The sequence below is a fragment of the Nelumbo nucifera genome, chromosome 1 (genome assembly GCF_055504915.1).
Source record: "Nelumbo nucifera cultivar China Antique chromosome 1, China Antique-T2T, whole genome shotgun sequence".
NCBI lineage: Eukaryota > Viridiplantae > Streptophyta > Magnoliopsida > Proteales > Nelumbonaceae > Nelumbo > Nelumbo nucifera.
The window spans coordinates 164944529-164962816 of NC_142649.1; the positions used below are offsets into that span (position 1 = coordinate 164944529).

Sequence of the window (18288 nt, forward strand, 5' to 3'; positions counted from 1 at the left end):
TGCTTCAATCTGGGCTCGAAAGTTGAAAAGAACTTAGGGTAAAAATCTTAAACTATTCTTATGGTTTAGCTAATTGACTAATTTTACTCTTACTGTTTATAAATTGTGTTAAAGTATTTGTTGCTACATAGGATGGGTCGGGGGCAATAAGGTAAATTTGTTTTGGAGCTGAGGGCTGATCAATGTGTCCGAAGTCTACTGAGGCTGAGGGCTGAAAGGTCAAACCTGAGGAGGAAGAGAGAATTTCAGAGGCCCCGAGTACTAACCCAAGGCGAATACTCCGACGATCAAGTTAGTACAGGTGAAATCAGATGTGGCCGAAGCCTAAGGTAGGTAGATTCAGATGAGGCCACAAAGGAAGCAAGGCAGTTCTTAGCTGTGAAGAATCCAGATGCTCACCTTGGGGGTCACCCCCTATTTATACTCAGGACCGCCTGGAGGTAGGTGGATGCGGACGGCCAGGATGCAATCCAATCTCAAGCGTGTGGCCACACTATTGGCCCCACATCGCGCATCGGCCTCTGCTCGCTCTATACACACCCCCATTGGGTCCACTCTGCACACTGTGCTCCGCCACGTGTACTCGTGTCGTTGGCATAGCTCCTACATGGGTATCCCTAATGTTTCTTACAATTGACATCATTGTTACTGAAAAAACAAAATGTCGAGTTTGCCTTTTACTATGTCTCAAATTTTCAAAATAAAACCCAAATTCATGAAAATCTTCAAAAAAATATGAAGCATATCGTTTTCAAGTGGCTGGTGCGGGAGATGGAAGTTAAGATACTTTTGAATTAAAAGATCGGCTAATTCCCTAACTAACGGTTTAGATAAACAAGGGGCAGAAAGGGATTCACTTTTTTGGGCTAAACTGTAACTGTGTTTTCTTTCTTTTTTCTCTTTTCTTTTTTTAAGATTCTTTATTACTCTTGGAAGATAAGTGTGTTTTTCTTCTTTTATTTTGATGAATTAATGAAAGTATTATTGATCAAAAAATAAATAAATATTGCTCCTTCTCCATTTCTGTTTCCGTTTCCATCTCTCCCTTTTCGGTCTCTGCCTTTGTCTTCGTTTTCTTTCTCTGCCTCCGTCACCACCGTCAATTTTCCGAATTCCAAGCAGCAGCAGCAACAACAAATTCAACCTCTCTCTAAGTTATCTACCAAAGTCATAAGCATCCAGGTGCAACCGATGAGGGAAACAAACTAAAATGAAAAATTTTCTCTTTTGATCAGGAATGGAAGCGGACTAAAATGAAAAATTGCAACGTACTCATGTCATTAGATTTTTTATTTCAGGGAACAAATAACCAGAAAACAAAGCATAAGGTTTATCTTTTGGAAAGGGGTTTGGCTAAGAGAGTTGAATAAAGGAGGAGATCGACCTAACTTGCAAAAAAAAAGTAAACGTTAGAGAAGGGGGGAAACAGGAACAAGGAGGCTGAACTACGTTTGTGTGACGATATGACGGAAGAAGAAAAGAAGAACTTCCGGCTATTTTCAGTGCGTTGATTGCTATTTTCATGCTGAACTTTGGCTCAAATTCTTCAAAATGGCAACGGTTCCAGTCAGTGCGTCGACAAGCAAAGAAGAAGAAAGTTATTGCCAATGACTCATTTTGGTCGATTGTCTGTGCAGCAGTGGGATGAGGAAGAAAAGAGATGAGGGCTTTTTGTGCCCAATGTTTCTTTTACATTAACACCCGATTCTCGTTTGAGTTGCAGAGTTGCAGACAGAATGGTCGTCATTAGCGAATATCTTCCCCTGTTTTCGCCCTTGTTTCACGCTAAATGCAAGGAGCCGGTGAAGAAGCAATGATTTCTCGGCATGACTGCTGCCCCATCAACTCCCACATCTGTTGAGAGAGAGCTACTGAAAATACTATGGCACCGGAAAAGGTTTCAAAGATGATACGGAAGTAATTAGTCAATTGTCAAAAAAAAATTGGGATACTTTAAGACAATGTATAAACATAGGGGGTGTTCATTCTATTGGTTGGGAAATAGAACCTAAGGCTCAGCTTGGAAAGAGTATGAATTAAAAAATGTGTAGTGCAAATACATATAAAATAATGTAAAATGCAAGGTTTGTAACTCTACATATTTATATTTGTATTCCTTCCAAATTGAGCCTAGCCAATATTTTGATTAAGTCATTTTTATGAAATGAATCGAAATAAATTAGACTTAAAACTAAACCAAATTGAATCAAATTCAAATTAGTTAAGTTTGATTTGGTCTTAAACTATGTTTACTTAATTGACTAACTCTACCCTTACAGTTTATATATTGTCTGAAAGTACTTCCAAATTTTCGGACAATTGACTAATTACTCCCTTATCGTTAGGGTTGCATCACAATCTACTCACATACCACACCACGTGACTGTTATATTTTGAGAAAATGACAGTAATACCATTTTTGTTACTAGTATTCATTTATCGTTAAAACCTTTTCAGGTGTTGGGGTTACTGATTTATCAACAGAATTACTATCATTGGGCAACACCCTTGTGGGACAGAAAAACTGTTGTAGGATGGTGTTACCATTGGAGTAGCTTTTTCAGTGACCCCCGCCTTTTCGGTGACAATAAAACTGTTCCAGAAGGGGATGGTGTCATCGATTTATCAAAGGAGGTTTGGTTCATCATGGTCACCTCTCTTTGCATCTGTGCAGCCCTGAAGTTCCACCGTTGAATCCAACCCATCCCATCCACAGCAACCCTACACCGGCCAACATCAGTAAACCACCGAAATTCCAATAGCAATCCCACTAGGCCTCTTCTCAACTGCCTCAAGTAGTCCTGTTCCGAATAATGGTGGCATTGGAGAGGGACAAAGATTGTACCACTATGGTACTACCACCCCGAGGGATAAATTGATGATATTGTTACTGATAGAGCACGATCTAGTGCTCCCTGTTGGAAGACAGTTTGAACGTTTGGCTGTCAAGGTCAGTTGGCCGAACTGCAAGAAGGTAGTAATCAGAGTACTTGGGATGTTTTACCTGGGGTGGGCACTCAAATGCTTAAATTAGCAAAGAGCTTTGTGAATGCAAGAACACAAGATAGCTAGAGGATTCAAAGAGCTAAATCATGTATACCTTCTCTGATCAATGGGACGCCTTTATATAGGCACAAGTTGCCATGAACTTCATGTAGCGCGTCCGAGATCTCCAAAATGACGTGACTTACATGTCTGCCTCATTCAAAGGTGGTTTCACACTTAGAGATGACTTCCGCGTAAAGTGATAGAGCTTATCTAGTTGCCTTTGAAGCAAGCAGGGCAGGAGTCACCTCCATCAATGAGGTGATGTGATCCTAGAGGATTCAGAGACAATAGCCCTTACGTAATGGAGGTAAGCCACCACGTCATGCGGGTCGCCGATCGGGCCTTAGTTAGGTCAGCAACAAGAGATTGCCCCTCATGCCGAGGTCGCTACCTTAGTCCTGAGATCGCCGACCTAACCCCGTCGAGGTATCCACAGATCGGCCCTACCAAGGTGATACCAGGATAGTCAAGACATATGAGGTTTGTTTGAGATGTATCTGAAGTCATTACCTACATGGTGCTGAGGTATCATGCATTGATTCAGGAATGCCACATTCCCGTCAGGCTCCCTTAATTGATAACAAGTGGAGGTAGAAAGTGGACATACAATCTCCGATGAAATCCAAGACCAGAATGTTGGTGGTTATTCCCGTTCTAATTTTGAAATGAGTTACATTGCACCTTTGGTCGTAATAAACTTGGTGGAATTGGGCAATGAGAGGCTGAGCATTTCGTTCCATGCTGGTGGAGCACGAGTTCTGGGAGTCCATCCAGACAATGACGAAGGCATTCTTCTTAATAGAATGGCTATGGAGACGCAAGTCTTGGGCGGAGATTATGTTCTTCTTGTCAGTAAGTACTTTTCCTTTTTCTTGGGTCTGTCAATTTAGGTTTCTCTTAAATTTGGGAATTGATTAAAGGGTAAATTTCTGAAACTACCCTTATGAAATGAACTTGAATTTGGGAATTGATTAAAGGGTAAATTTCCATCGAGTGCGAGATAGGTTTGGGAAACAAACCCAATCAACATTCCTAATGGCACCAATGCATTCTTCCTCAATTTTGCAAGGATTGAACTTGAATTACCAGGACCATCCACTCAAGCCAATCAACGATGGTCTTTCAGAGAAATCTCTTGAAATGAACTCTTGAAGCAAATAAGAAGTTTGGGCATATCTTGCTTTGTAGCAAGGGACCCACAATAGATAAATTCTTGAAAAGCGGAAGAAATTTCTAGGGCTTTCTCTGTTCTATTACTATTAGAAGCATGTAAGAAGTTTCGGCATATCTTGCTTTGTAGCAAGGGACCTACAACAGATAAAGTTCATGAAAAGCGGAAGAAGTTTCTAGGGTCTTCTCTGTTCTATGTTACATTGGTTTATACAATTTTCTGCGATTAACAAAGTCGTCGGTGTTAGGCTTTCTAGATCATTTTTTTATTTGGTTTAATGTTTTATATGCTTAGAAGTTGTTCATATTACGGTTTCGATTGAAGAATGACAGGGTTGATTTGGTTTAATTAAAGGATGAACATTATTCCACACGTCGGAGATGAAGATGTCAGCGACGAAAATTGTGCCGCTAGACTTCCAAATGTGGATTCTGGGTCTCTTGCTCACCGCATACTAACGAGTATGATTCTCTTTGTTGCAGTAGCATTAATTTGTCTTGTTCTCAATGCGATGATCAATCCTAACTGAGTTTCTACGTCTTTTTTCCAGGTCAGTATTCTTCTCTGACGCAAGTCGATATAATCAGCAACCTCGGTCTTTCAATCTTTGAGGTTAAATCTTTGTTGAGAGAGGTGGAGGGTAAAATTGGATTTTAAAGAAATTTATATATCACATGCAAATGAATTTTGATGGAATATTAATGGACATTAACGGTAAAGGTAGAGTTAGTCAATTGTCATAAACAATAGGGGGAGGGTTAGTCAATTTTCAAGCAGTAAGGGTACACTTAGTCAATTAGCTAAACCATAAGGGTAGTTTAAGAAATTTACCCTTAAGTAAATAATCGAGATTGGTTCCTCTGTTTTGCTGAAATTTTATTGTTATGGATGTGTTTTCCACCGCTAGATTGTTTTAATGTTTTGAATTTGTGATATCTTATTATTTTCAACTAAGATAAACATCTTCTTTTTCTGATGTCCTTAATGTTCAAGTTGTTGAGTTCCATTATGGATGATGGAGTTCCATTACAGTTTGGATGATGATGGGTTTTCGTATACAAAAAATGGAGACGGAGGCGGAGACGAAAAATGGAGAAGATGGAGTAGCGATCTACTTCCTATCTTCTTGGAAATTTTTATCAATTTGGGTTTTATTTTGAAAATTTGAGAAATAGCAGAGGGTAAATTCAATATTTCATTTTTTTTGTTAGCTTAACGATGGTGTTAATTAGGGGTACTTTTAAGACAATATGTAAACAATAAGGAAGAGTCATTAAGTTGGCCCAATTCAGTTAGGAAATAGAACCTAATGCCTAGTTTGGAAAGAGTATGAACTCAGATAAGTTCAGTTCGGTTTGGTTTTAATTTAGTTAATTTAGTTAGCTAAAATATAAATGTATTTTATATTTATATTAATAATTATTATAAAAATATATCAACATTTATAATTAAAATACATATTATTATTATTATAAATAGTAATGTTAATATAGATTAATGTTAATATTAATATTAATATTTATAATTAAAATATAAACATAAGTATTTGTGTTGGTTAATTCGGTTTGATTTCAGTTTAATAACCCAATTTGAACACCCCTATTTAAGAGTAGAATTGACTAAAAAGATATAATACCAAAAGAAACTTATAACCAATCAATCAGCATCATAAAACTAGTAGTCAATCAGGTGAGCTTCCATCAAAATTCAAGAGGATTTTGATTGGTCAAAGTCTTTCCAATATCATGTCTGTCCAGCATCATAGAGTTTTTCATAAATGTATATATAATAAGTAAAAAAAATATGGTTTTATAAATATAATACATGTATGGGCAGACTAGGGTTGGGTCAGGCCTAGGTTGGGTTGGTCTGGACTATGATTGCCCGAGTTTTTGGCCCAGACCCAACCTGAAACCAAAAAGTGCAGGCTCAGGTTGGGCTCGGATTAGGCCTTCCCAAGTTGCACCCGTACTTAACTACTTACAGACAGTAGCTCCATGCATTGAGGATCCTTCCGAACCCTAACCAGGCCTGGGCCCGGCCTGACCTAAAATTATATGATTTTTTTTGTAGAAAAAAAATTATATGATATGTGATATACTATATAATATATTTGGAGAAGTATGGACAGGCCTATTATAGATTTATGAATCTTATTGCAAAACTATAAACATTCAAAATGTCAAATACCCCCACTCTACACATGAATGCCCACCCGTGAATTGACATCAATTCCGAGCTGGCACATATCCCAAATATACTTTAAACCTAAAAATTCTGACCCTGGGTTGAACCGTCATTCTCTCTAATATATTTTAAATATTTAAAGTTTGTAGGCATAGAAACTTGGCCCAACTCAGCCTGGACCTGAGTTTGCATTTACCCTTTTAGGCATAGGTGCGGGCAAGGACAAGCTCCAGCCTAGGTTATAGGTGTTAAAGTTGGCCCAGTCCGTGTTCAACCCTAACAATTAGGCTCTGTTTTTTTTTTTTTTTTTGCAAATTTCATTTTACAGTAGTGGAGATGTATGAATGTGAGAATCTGGTGAGTGCACATTATGGTTTATTTTTATATCAAAGTTGTAGTCATCTGGTTTGTTTGAGAGTAGAGGTGCAAATTGAACCAGTTTAGATTGGATTGACATCAATCCTAATCCAATCCAAGTGGCCGAATCCTCAACCTTAACCTAACCTGACCTTTATTGAGTTAGGCTCAAATTGGCCCTCTTTCTTCACTTCGTTTTGCATAAAAAGAAAAAAGAAAAAAAAAAAAAAATCTCGCATCCAGAATGAAGACTAGCTAGTTAGGGTTAACTAGATTTAGCATTACTACATACAAAAGACAAAGCTATGGTGTTTTAGAAGTACCTAAAAGTATACTAAAAAAATCTTAGCCATTGAACCCAATTTACCTCGGTTTTTTCCATATCAACCACCTCATTATGCAAAAGTCACAAACCATCCGCTTGTTATTTTCCATTGCATGTGCATCTGTATGTTTTTTTCTGCGACCTTTGTTTGTAGTTGTTTGTTTTTTTTCTGTATTTCTTTATGCCTGTCTCAGTTTGTTGTAGTGTTTGGTTTTTTCTTGAATGAAACGATTATCAGTTCCTATCAAAAAAGAAAAAAGCATCTGTATGTAGTTTTTTCTGCAAATGCGACTCTGTGCTTGTTGTGCCTTAAGGCTATGTTTGGTTTGAAGGAAAAGGTAAGAAAAAGAAGGGAAAGGTAGGGAAATCCATACAAGGTTTGTAAAGATTTCCCTAACCTTTCCCTACTTTTTCCATAGCCTAAAAGAACAAAACATTTGAAAGGTATTTACAAGAATCGCCACCTACAATGAATACTATCTCTATTGATGTTAACTACACAAGCTTTGAGAGAAAATTGCCCTATTCATTTTCCTATTCTTTTAGAAGCCCGAACCACCCATACAAGTGGGAGTTTTATTGTTCCTGGAGGCCTAATGTCCTTTTTTATTCACGGGACTATACAGGTAACAGGATAGCCCATCCCCTGTAACCCCCAATCCCGGTGGCAGCGGGATTTGATCCCAGGTCTCCACTCTAACAAGTAAGAAATTCTACCGAGTAAGAGATTCTAACAAGTAAGAGATTCTACCGAGTCACCATCAGTAGCCAAGTTGTTAGTTTTGTTTGTGAGTGATTATGCATAGACAATAATTATATATATATTGGTGATTTATCGCCTTTCAACCTAATAACTTGTATCAAATCTTCTTACTCTATAGCTTATATCAATATTTTCAATTTATAGTGCCTAATTGAATAATTGATTGCCTAGGGACCGATTAGACTAATTGAATTGTTACTTGACTTAGATTTTAGGTTCATTTTCCACCAAATTACTTGTCTGTATAAAACCATTGACTTGACCAACAATATGGTGATCTAACTAATTAAACCATTGAATCATTTGATTTGTTTAGTAGGGTGATGAAATGGACATTAATTTTCTCTTTTCATAAGTTTTGAATTCCATTTCCATCATTTAACAAACATGAAAGTGGTTTCATTGCTAAGGCAGTTTTAAATTTTGTATTCCCTTTCTATCATTAATAAAATTTTTTCTTATTTATCATACGTAAAAACCGGTTTTGTTTCCAAGTTGATTTTCAATATGCAAGTTTTTATACTATTAAAATTGTTATTTATGAATTTAATTAGTGAAATTTAATGATGAGAAACAAAAATACATTAAACATATGATTCAATGAGAGAGAATGGAATGAAATAAAACATAGTATTCAATTTACAATTTATATCTTCATAATATATATATATATATATATACATATATTACATAAAGAGAGAGAGAGAGAAAGAGAGAGAGAAAGAGAGAGACCAAATTTAAAGAGAAGGGTATTTTAAGTCAAGAAAAGTTTAAAAACCTTAGAGATCTATTGCCACTTCTTATAGATTTCAAGTAAATTGTAATTCATCTACAAATCAACATACTACTCCAAGTGTATAGAGTAGTTAAATTTGTCCAACTAAATACTCCATTTAATTACAATTACAATTACAATTCTTTAAGTTATGTGATTTATAGATGTCTATTTAAATACATTGTGAGTATTCAAAACAAATATATATATATATATATATCAGACATGTTTAGTTATTTAAGATGCATAAAAGAATTCCATTTATGTCATCTTATACAATTCGAGAAGAAGTTAACAATGGAAGGCTCAATTTATCCTGTTTTGATCTCATTTTAGACAATTAACAAAATACTTGATTTTCTCTCAAATTCAAATACGAAAGCATTAGATTTTCTAGAAACTCTAGGGGTTCTTAATGATTTTTCCAAAAAATGAAAGTCACTAATTTATAAAGCCTTTTCTAACTTGTCTTACAATTGCTCCCTTACCTTCTCTTGGGCCTCAAAAGAACTGAGTTTGAATTTTGTCGATCTTTTAAGGGAATGTTCATTTGAACAACATTTGAAATAGAGGAATTGCATTTTCTTTTTTTCTTTTTTGGCTACACGAGGCTACACAACAAGGGTAGCCCATTCCCTAAACCCATAACCCCCCAACCTATGTGCAGGTGGGATTTGATTCCAAGTCTCTCAGCTACAACCACCAAGAAACCTTATCGACTGGCCAGTTGGCGGCTTGTAAATAGAAGAACCACATTCAAAACTTATTTGATAAGGATAGTTCTTTCATCTTTAAAAGGATTTTTCAATTTCCAACCCCAACTTTTCTTCTTAATTTTAGTTGTGATGTTATTCGAAACATTCTTATCGATTATGCATTGAATAATTGGAGCACCCAAATATGGGATGCTCATAATCCTAGAAATCAATTTTTTAATTCTATTTGACTAATTTTTTAGAAAAAAAAAAGGACTTCTTGAAATGGATATTTCGGATGAAACCCTCTCAAACATCTTAAGATTGGGCAAAACTACTTATAAACCAATAGAAAAGCTAACCCAAAAACGACTATTTTAAAAAATACCGGATCAAACAACCAAACTGTTTGACCTAGGAATTGGTCATAGTTTCGGGTCCAATTTGGGTTGGACTGCTTTTTATGAAAAAACGTGGACTTTGTCAAAAAACCATTGGCCCAAGTAGTCGAACCTCTAAACCATTCGACCCAGGTAGTGATTTGCGGGTTTTTGGTCAATTAACGTCTTTCTCTCTCTCTCTCTCTCTCTCTCTCTACCCCTATTCTATTATGCTATTCTAACACACTCTCTCTATCACCTTTTATCTCTCCCCCTAGTCTCCTATCCCCTAATACAATTAATGTATCAGTATAGGCTTTTATGTTTTAAACGTTGACTTTAATGAATAAAATTATAAATTAGAATATGAATCTAATACGGACATTCTTTAGCATTAGCATTAGCAACGAACCCCTATACCCCACTACTCAAGAAGAAGCACCACTTGAGCCTTTTTGGGTTTCCTTCGAGCTAATTGAGTCTCACGCTACAAAACAAAAAGATCCAACAATAGTAGTCTTATTAATGTGGCAGGGAGAAGACATATAGGTTGTCATACAAAGTGGGTTAAATCCATGTTGATGTGTGGATGAAAAAAACTGACATCACAAAAAAGTTGAGAATATTATAATACATACTTTGAAAGATAGTGTGAATTTTGAAGTGGATTCTTCCATAAGGCTCAGTTTGGAAGGAATGCAAATTCAAATATGTACAGTGCAAATATATATAAAATAATACAAAATACAAAATTTTGCACTCTACAAATTTGTATTTGTACTCCTTCCAAATTGAGCCTAAGGTCACAAGCATATATGGACATGCTACTCTAGATATCTACAGCTTTTTAATGATCTTATGTTCTTATCAAATAATGCAATTGCTGTTGGTAAAACAGATATATAGCCAAAGTGGACTAGAAAATTCACCACAAGATTGTTACAAACTTACAAAGCATAACATTCAGAATGAATTAAATTGTAATAACCCAATCCTTCAATCGGTTTTATGATACCTCTGGTACCTCATATGGTTACACAAGTGTTATTGGACCCTGATTAGATATGGTTTAGTTGTACTTAAAACATTAAATTGAAAATAAAATGTGTAACTTGTTTATGAAATGTTCAATGCACCAAAATGTGGGGGTAGGGCATGTTAAAATTAAGATCAATAACTAAGGATTTCAGCAATCAGTAGGGTCAAATTGCCAAATTGAACAACCATCCCATTTTCATCTTTATCTATTTCAATTATGAGCATCCTCATGCAATCTTGGTAGCGTTGTGACTAGATATAGAACATGTTTTCTCTATTTTCTACCAGAATAGTCAAGCTATCAACCACTCAATTGACTAGATGAAGTATTGTGATGATAGACAAAAGTTCAGTCCCATTTATTAAAAGAAGTCATGTGTCTACATTAGGGGTGGCCACAAGTCGAGTCTTTCATAAGCTATTCGAGTTCGGCTCGATTTTGTTTAAACCGAACTTCAAGCTGAATTCGAGCCCAATATATAGACTCGTTTGTTAATCGAGCCGAACTTAAACCCAATGAAGCTCGACTCGTAAGGCTCGTGATCCTAGTTTTAAATAAATAATTTTTATTATATACATACTTAATAAATTATTTTATTATATATATAATAATAATATTTTTATTTTTTATGTATAATAGTAAATAATTTTTATAATTTTGTTATACATATAATATTAAATAATTTTATAATTCTTAATTTTTTGTCTAAAAATTTTATACATATAATTTTTATTTTTCAAAAAACTTGGCTTATAGTCGAGCTGAACTCGAACCTGTGAACTATGAACCAAGTCGAGCTCAAATCTCTAGCTTCAATCAAGCTCGAGCTCAAGTCTCTAACTTCAATCGAGCACGAATTCGAGCTCAAGCCTGATATTATTCCTGTGAGCCGAGCTCGAATAGCCAAGTATTCGGCTCGGCTCGAATTGACTCGAATCCACCCCTGGTCTACATTTAAAGCCTCTATTTCTACAAAACAGTTGAAACTGCAAAGCATGAAAATGGGCCTTCCTGCCCCTTTCCTTTGTGGCAATTCCTTTTCTACAATATCTTTTTAATTTTTCATACTTTTAATCATTACCATGATAACCTCCCACGTCCGTGCCCACTTATTAGTAAAATTAACAATGGGGTAGCCATCCCCCAACCCAGTTGCAGATGGGATTCGACCCCAAGTCTCTGCTACGACCAGCAGAAACCCTACCCCACCTTGCGATCATGCATATACTTGAAAAAAGATGTTTGCATTGTCTTTCTGGCTCATCCAGGCAATGATTTGGCATGGGGATTTCATATTTGGTCAGCTCATTCAAACCACATCCACATGGCAGCAAAACCAAGACCAGGACTAGCCAGGCTTGGCAATTCCTTGTTTTTAAACTCTCCACTCCAAGAGTTAAAATATGGTTCACAAGTGATGATATTGGGTCTATCAGGAACCAAGGTAGTCACTTTTTAGTATAATTTTTCTCACCATCTCAACTAATGCTTGTTAGACATTCCAGGCTCAAGGGGTGTTCAACATAAATGTTTTTAGAAAATGACAAAGCGGAGAAAACAACAAAAACAAAAACATTTTCAGTTTGATTCAGAAAAATAATATTGTTTCTCAAACCAAAAAAAAATAAAAAAAAATTCTCAAAAACAAGAATCGTTTTCACTCCCATAAGCCTGATATGAGCCACTATTTGGTGTTGAAGCAAACCCCAAAATATCTTGTACACTCTTATGTGTGCAAAGTTCAAATAACATTCATTTGACCCGAAGTTGGATTTATGAAACATATAATATGAAAAAACAAAAATTCAAGAAACATGTTTCTAGTCTGGCCTTTGGCAAAATACACTACACAACCAAGAATGTGTTTCCTGTGCATTAGCTTTAAGAGATAATGTCCTGTACAAACCATTTGATGGGCTCAGTTATCTGATCAGAACAAAGAAATCAGCTGATGTTGGAAAGCACCTCCTAAATGACAGAATTCTTGCAAAGCCACAAAAATTAGGCAATTGGAACGCTGTTGATTGAAGGGATGAACAAAAAATGCTGTTAATATGGAGTTTTGTTCTACTTTGAAACATTGTACTAAAGCTGAATGGAGATAAGCTGTTTGGGATGAAAGTACATCTCTTAGGTGGAATGCATAAAACATCATAGCAACTGTGGACTAAAATCATACAGGCTCTGATAAACCATGTTGAACGTGAGATAGTTCAAAGTTCAAACATCAGTCTACGTGCATCTGTTGTTCCAGGAAGCCTGAAGAAATATTGGCCTCTGGCTTCATTTCTCTATATAAGCAGGTCAAAGTGAACTGGATCTCTGACCACCTTGGGTGCCATTTATCTGCAGCTACAAACTCAGAAACAACTCCATCAACAACCAAACTACTGCAACCAGCTGTCTTCTTCACTCCTCGGCTTTCCATGATCTCTCTAATCTTATCTGAATAACTCCACCTCCCACAAGCTGCATATATATTGGATAATAGAACATAACCACCCTCTCTCTCTGGCTCTAGTTTCAGAAGTTCTGTCAATGCCATTTCTGCAAGCTCTAAGTTTCCATGAGCTCTACAAGCACTCAGCATTGCCCCCCAAATGGATCTACTAGGCTCCATTGGCATATTTTCTATCACAGATTTTGCTTCACTCAGCCTCCCAGCTCTTCCTAGAAGATCCACCAGACACCCATAGTGTTCAACTCCCGGTTGTATACCATAATTTTTTTCCATACTGTTGAAGATTGCAAGCCCCTCGCCCACCATTCCACAGTGACTACAAGCGGCAAGAACAGCAACAAATGTTACCCGATTTGGCATGAGATCTTCCTGCATCTCCCAGAACAATTCCAAAGCTTTATTTCCATAACCATGGAATGCAAACCCAGCAATCATTGCTGTCCATATGGCAACATCCTTTTCACTGATTCCCTTGAAAACAAGAAAAGCTTTCTCAATGCTCCCACACTTCCAATACATGTCTATCAGTGCTGAACCCAAAAATTCATCTAGTTCCATGTGTGCTCTAAGTGCCCACCCATGTATCCATCTCCCTTGATCCAGAGCCCCTACTTCTGCAAAGGCAGAAACCAAGTTGACAATAGTGACTTTGTCAGGCCTTACTTCTTCAGAAAGCATGCCCTTGAATAAATTCATCACAGCAGGGTAGTTTCCCTTCTGTACAAAACCAGAAATCAGAGAATTCCAAGAAACAAGGTCTCTGTTAGGCATAACATCAAAATAAGTGCAAGCAAGTTCCAATTCTCCAACCTTGGAGCTTCCAGATATTAGGGTATTCCATGAAATAGTATCCCTCTCAACAAATGCATCAAAAATCCTACGAGCAAGATCCAACTCTTCACATTTTACATACATATCCAAAAGAGCATTACCCAAGATTAAATTCCAATGACTGACCTCCTTTCTCCGTTCAATCCATGCATGAACTGCCTTCCCCAACCATGAATTTCTCAAATTCCCACAAGACATTAGGAGACCAACCATAGTAAACTCATCTGGATCAAGGCCAGAACCAATCATCTCAGAGAATAGCTTTAGTCCTTCTAAGGCATGTCCATTCCTTGCATATCCAGAAATCATGATATTGTATGAGACAGTGTCTTGACTGGACATTCGTTCAAACACCTGATGTGCAAGACTCATTTGTCTATACTCGCAATACATTTTGATGAGGGAGTTCTGCAAATAAGTGTAGGATGAGAAGCCAGTAACAATGGCATGACCATGGATTTGCTTCCCCTCTGATAAACATTTAGAGGCCTTGAGTAGATAGAGAAGAGTGTGTTTATCTGGATAAATGTCAGATCGGAGCATGGAGTTGTAAAGTTCAAATGACTTGTTTGATGTGGGCAAAGCAGAGATCATGATGTTGTAGATATAGAGATTGGACCGAGGAGTATAGTGATTGAAAAGGATGATTGCCATGTCTAGATTTTCAGGATGGGAGATAGCAGAAAAAAAGAGAAGCCTACTCATGGGAAATCTTACAGTGATAAGATGGTTTCTCATCATTTGAGCCAAGATTTGTTTGAAGTGATGCCTTGTTCTGCATTTTTCAAGCAGAACAAGTGTTGGGTGGCCAAGAGTGAGGGACATAGTTGGATCCCAGCTGGCCATGACAGTTGATGTGAAACGATGGCTATAATGATGCATGATAAATTCCCAGGAGATGCTCAAGAGAAGTAACAAATACAAATAGCTGCCAACTCTGACTTGGAGGGGCAGAATGATGAGTTCAAAATTTTAAAACAATATTCAGTGTTCTAGAAAAGTGACTAATCTTCCTTAAATATGAAGCAAAGTTTAGGAGGTATTTTTAGAACCTAGTAAAAAATATGAATGTATTTTTATTACAATTATGATGAAGTTCAAATTTCTAAAGGTTATGGGAGACAAAAGAACGAAATAACTTCTAGAACCATTATAATACGAAGTAAAATTAACCAGAAAACACTTCTGAAGCCAGTGGGAACACATCATACAAAAATAAGCTCTGAAAAGAAATTAGAAACATAGAGGGGAAGAAATTAATCTCAAGAATCAATTCTGTAGTAAGTAGTATTAGGTCAGGACCACCCACTAGAAAGGCATTAAATCATCACCAGACATGAAGGAAACAGGCATATTAGTTTCATAAGCATGAAGAGACTCCATCCTCGAGTCCAGTATTGCCAATTGAGACTTCACCCACGGTGGATTGTACTTAGCTTCAATCCACAAAGCTTCTCCAGTATGCTTGTGCTTGAAATCTGGGTATCTTGGGTTTCTCTGCAAATATAGAAAATCCTAGAATTATAATTACCAAAGGCTGAATTTAAGTCTTCCAAAGTAATAAACATGAGAACAGACAACGGTCGGCAATGTACATTTGGCAAGGAGAAATGTATGGAGTTGGTTTAACATAGTCAATGAGATCTCTGCTAGAAGTTGCAATAGAGTTATTTAACCAATCACTATTGTATATGTGGATTATCATTGATCATAATATTTACCACTCCAAACCACACAAGCATCCATCATGTAAAGACACATGTTCCTGTTAAAATACTTGAATAGACATGTATCTACTTGACTTGGGAAAAATTAATTGACTACCTTGTTCCTCCTATTATCCCACCAGTCAACTGGATTGGCAAAGAATGCCTGCCAAAGTTGTTCTGTGCTGCTTGCATCAGTACCACCATCATTTCCAATCTTCCCAACTGTAATATCAAGGTAAACAAAACAACGATTAAAAAATGAAAAAAAAAACACATATACTAATCTAACCAGGCTAAATTTAACCAAAGGATACCAGTTTCTATAGAGTCTTTGCCATGCTCATTTACTGGCAATTGTGAGAAGCTATTTTCAACAAAGTTCAGTTGTTGAACAACAACCTGCAGGAGATGCTAAGACTGTAAGACATTTAGAATACAATGATTGGTGGAGTGGAAGTTTCAAGCCATATTTTTTTTGGTAATCAGTTTTAAGGCCATAGAATTTAAAGAACCTTGTAGTAAGTCTGCATTTTCTCTTCATCCCCTCGAACAGTATCTGAGACCAGGCGCCCAGAAACATATATTCGGTGGCCTTTCTCAACATGCTGATAAGCAATGTGTGCCAACTCATCCCAGAATGTCAAATTGATCCTGAAGAGAATCATCAATCATTTCTGAGAAATGATAAAGACCTTCTATGTAATACCATAAATATCAACCACCAAAATAATCCATTTGGGGGGGTATCATATCAAATCAATGAAAGATAAGACAATGAACTCAACAGATGGAGTTATTTTACATCGAGTTATTGGTCCATTTCTCTTCAGCAACAATATGTGAATAGCTTTGCTTTACTTTTCTGGACTTTGGAGCCATGGTGCAGGTTGTGCAAACTAACATACAATTATATGTGCAATATTATTGGGACTAAGGCATAAATGCGAATCTTGGCACATGCTACTAATACACTCCAAAATATTATTGAGTTCAAAACCAGAGTATACATATTTTTATGATCAAGAATTAATAATGCTATTACATACGCATAGATTGCAAGCTTTTCAACACGTGAGAATTAACTTATCCAATCAAGTAACTTCGGCAAGCCAAGGTCCGAAATCCTCAAAACAGGAATGGAAAACACAATCCCACACTAATGTATTTCCCACTTCTCTCCAAACCCTGGAATCAAGAATTCAAGCAAAGGGAAGCAGATACAAAGAAGCAGCAGTGTTCAAAATTTTCAAATCAACGACTTTTTAGCACACCAGATGATAACTACAGTACGACCTAAAAAAGCGAGTAGATTACCAGACTGTATCGGAGGCGGATTTCTTGACGCCGAGGCGGGTCCAGGCGAGGACCTTCCCGGAGTTGAGGTGCTTGATTTGAACTGGAGCTCCGACGTTGCCGATAAGGTGAACCGAGTTGGAAAGCTCCTTCTTCCATTGAATCTCTGAGGGTCTAGGGTACACCACTCGGTTGTGGTGGTAATAGTCGTTGTGGTCGTTGTAGTCGATGGAGCATCGGAGATGGCGATGAAACCCCAACGGTTTGTTGTTTGTTGTGGCCGAAGAAGTGGAGAGATGGTGGGAAGTGAGAGGGTTTGTTAATCGCAACGAAGAAGAGGAGAGGCAGGCTTTTATTAGTGCAGGAGGGTTTGGGAGTGGGAGAGTAGTGGAGATATACCTCGTTCTCGTTACTACTACTTGGGCTTGTAGTGACGCCATCGCTCCCTCTCCCGCTCGCTCGCTCTCGCGCGGTGCCAAAAGAAGGCTGTAGATTTTTTCTCGAGAGATTCTGGGACTACTCCTACTCCAGCTTTATTTCTCTAATCTACACGAATCTATCTACTTTTGCCACGTGGAAAGATCTAGCGACTGATATAGGCCGTCCATCAATTTTTTATTTTTTATTATACCAAAAAAGTATGTATATATATATTAAAACAAATGGGTCAAAAAATTTTCTCATTTTTTTGAATTTTTATTTTTTTATTCCACGTCATTTTCACAAAAACCAATGAGATGCACTTTCCCAATAACCTAAATAATCTATTCTTCTAAAATGAGTGCTTTCTCTAAAATTATCTCTAATTCCTATTTATCTCCAAAGCTATCTCTAATTTAATAGAGAGCTTCTCTCCAAAATTATCTCTAATTCCTATTTATCCTCTCCCCTACTTTTTATGTATATCTATCTAAAGAAAGTTTAGATTAAAAATTTTAAATATTCTAACAAAATTATATAAGGGTAGGAATGATATTTTTATTTTTATTTTCTTTTGATTAATTTTATTTAAATGAACATTAGTGTCAACACTGTCATTTTCCACTATCATCTAATGGAAGATTAATTAAATCCATAGTAAATTATAAGTGTTGTTTTAGTAAAATACAAACTATAGGGTAAATTTTAATAAATCCATGAAACTATAAGGGGTGTTTTAGTAAATGATCCTTTCTATTATTTAGCTTTCGTTTAACAAATCCTATGCATCGCACAAGTCCCCACTAGTAAAATATAAAATGTTTAACCGTCCAT

At 36.7% G+C, this 18288-nt stretch overlaps 2 protein-coding genes across 2 annotated transcripts; both read right to left on the minus strand.

Moving 5' to 3' along the window:
- Window positions 1–12474: 12474 nt before the first annotated feature.
- On the minus strand, window positions 12475–15049 carry LOC104612450 (Tetratricopeptide repeat (TPR)-like superfamily protein). The gene has a single exon (XM_010279867.3). It carries the CDS (start codon window positions 14912–14914, stop codon window positions 12968–12970), a length of 1947 nt encoding a protein of 648 aa, XP_010278169.2. The 5' UTR covers window positions 14915–15049; the 3' UTR covers window positions 12475–12967.
- A 25-nt stretch (window positions 15050–15074) lies between these two features.
- LOC104612451 (protein OSB1, mitochondrial-like) lies at window positions 15075–17552 on the minus strand. Its single transcript, XM_010279868.3, has 5 exons — window positions 17056–17552; window positions 16254–16392; window positions 16056–16140; window positions 15857–15963; window positions 15075–15529 (listed from the first exon to the last, which is right to left on the minus strand). Exons 1-5 carry the CDS (start codon window positions 17472–17474, stop codon window positions 15341–15343), a joined length of 939 nt encoding a protein of 312 aa, XP_010278170.2. The 5' UTR covers window positions 17475–17552; the 3' UTR covers window positions 15075–15340.
- Window positions 17553–18288: the final 736 nt, after the last annotated feature.

Coding starts and splice junctions, on each gene's coding strand:
- LOC104612450 (XM_010279867.3), bottom strand. CDS start 14,914: ATGCATCATTATAGCCATCGTTTCACATCAACTGTCATGGCCAGCTGG.
- LOC104612451 (XM_010279868.3), bottom strand. CDS start 17,474: ATGGCGTCACTACAAGCCCAAGTAGTAGTAACGAGAACGAGGTATATC. Junction 16,141..16,253: donor AAATGCAGACTTACTACAAG/GTTCTTTAAATT, acceptor CATCTCCTGCAG/GTTGTTGTTCAACAACTGAA. Junction 15,964..16,055: donor CAAAGACTCTATAGAAACTG/GTATCCTTTGGT, acceptor TTGATATTACAG/TTGGGAAGATTGGAAATGAT.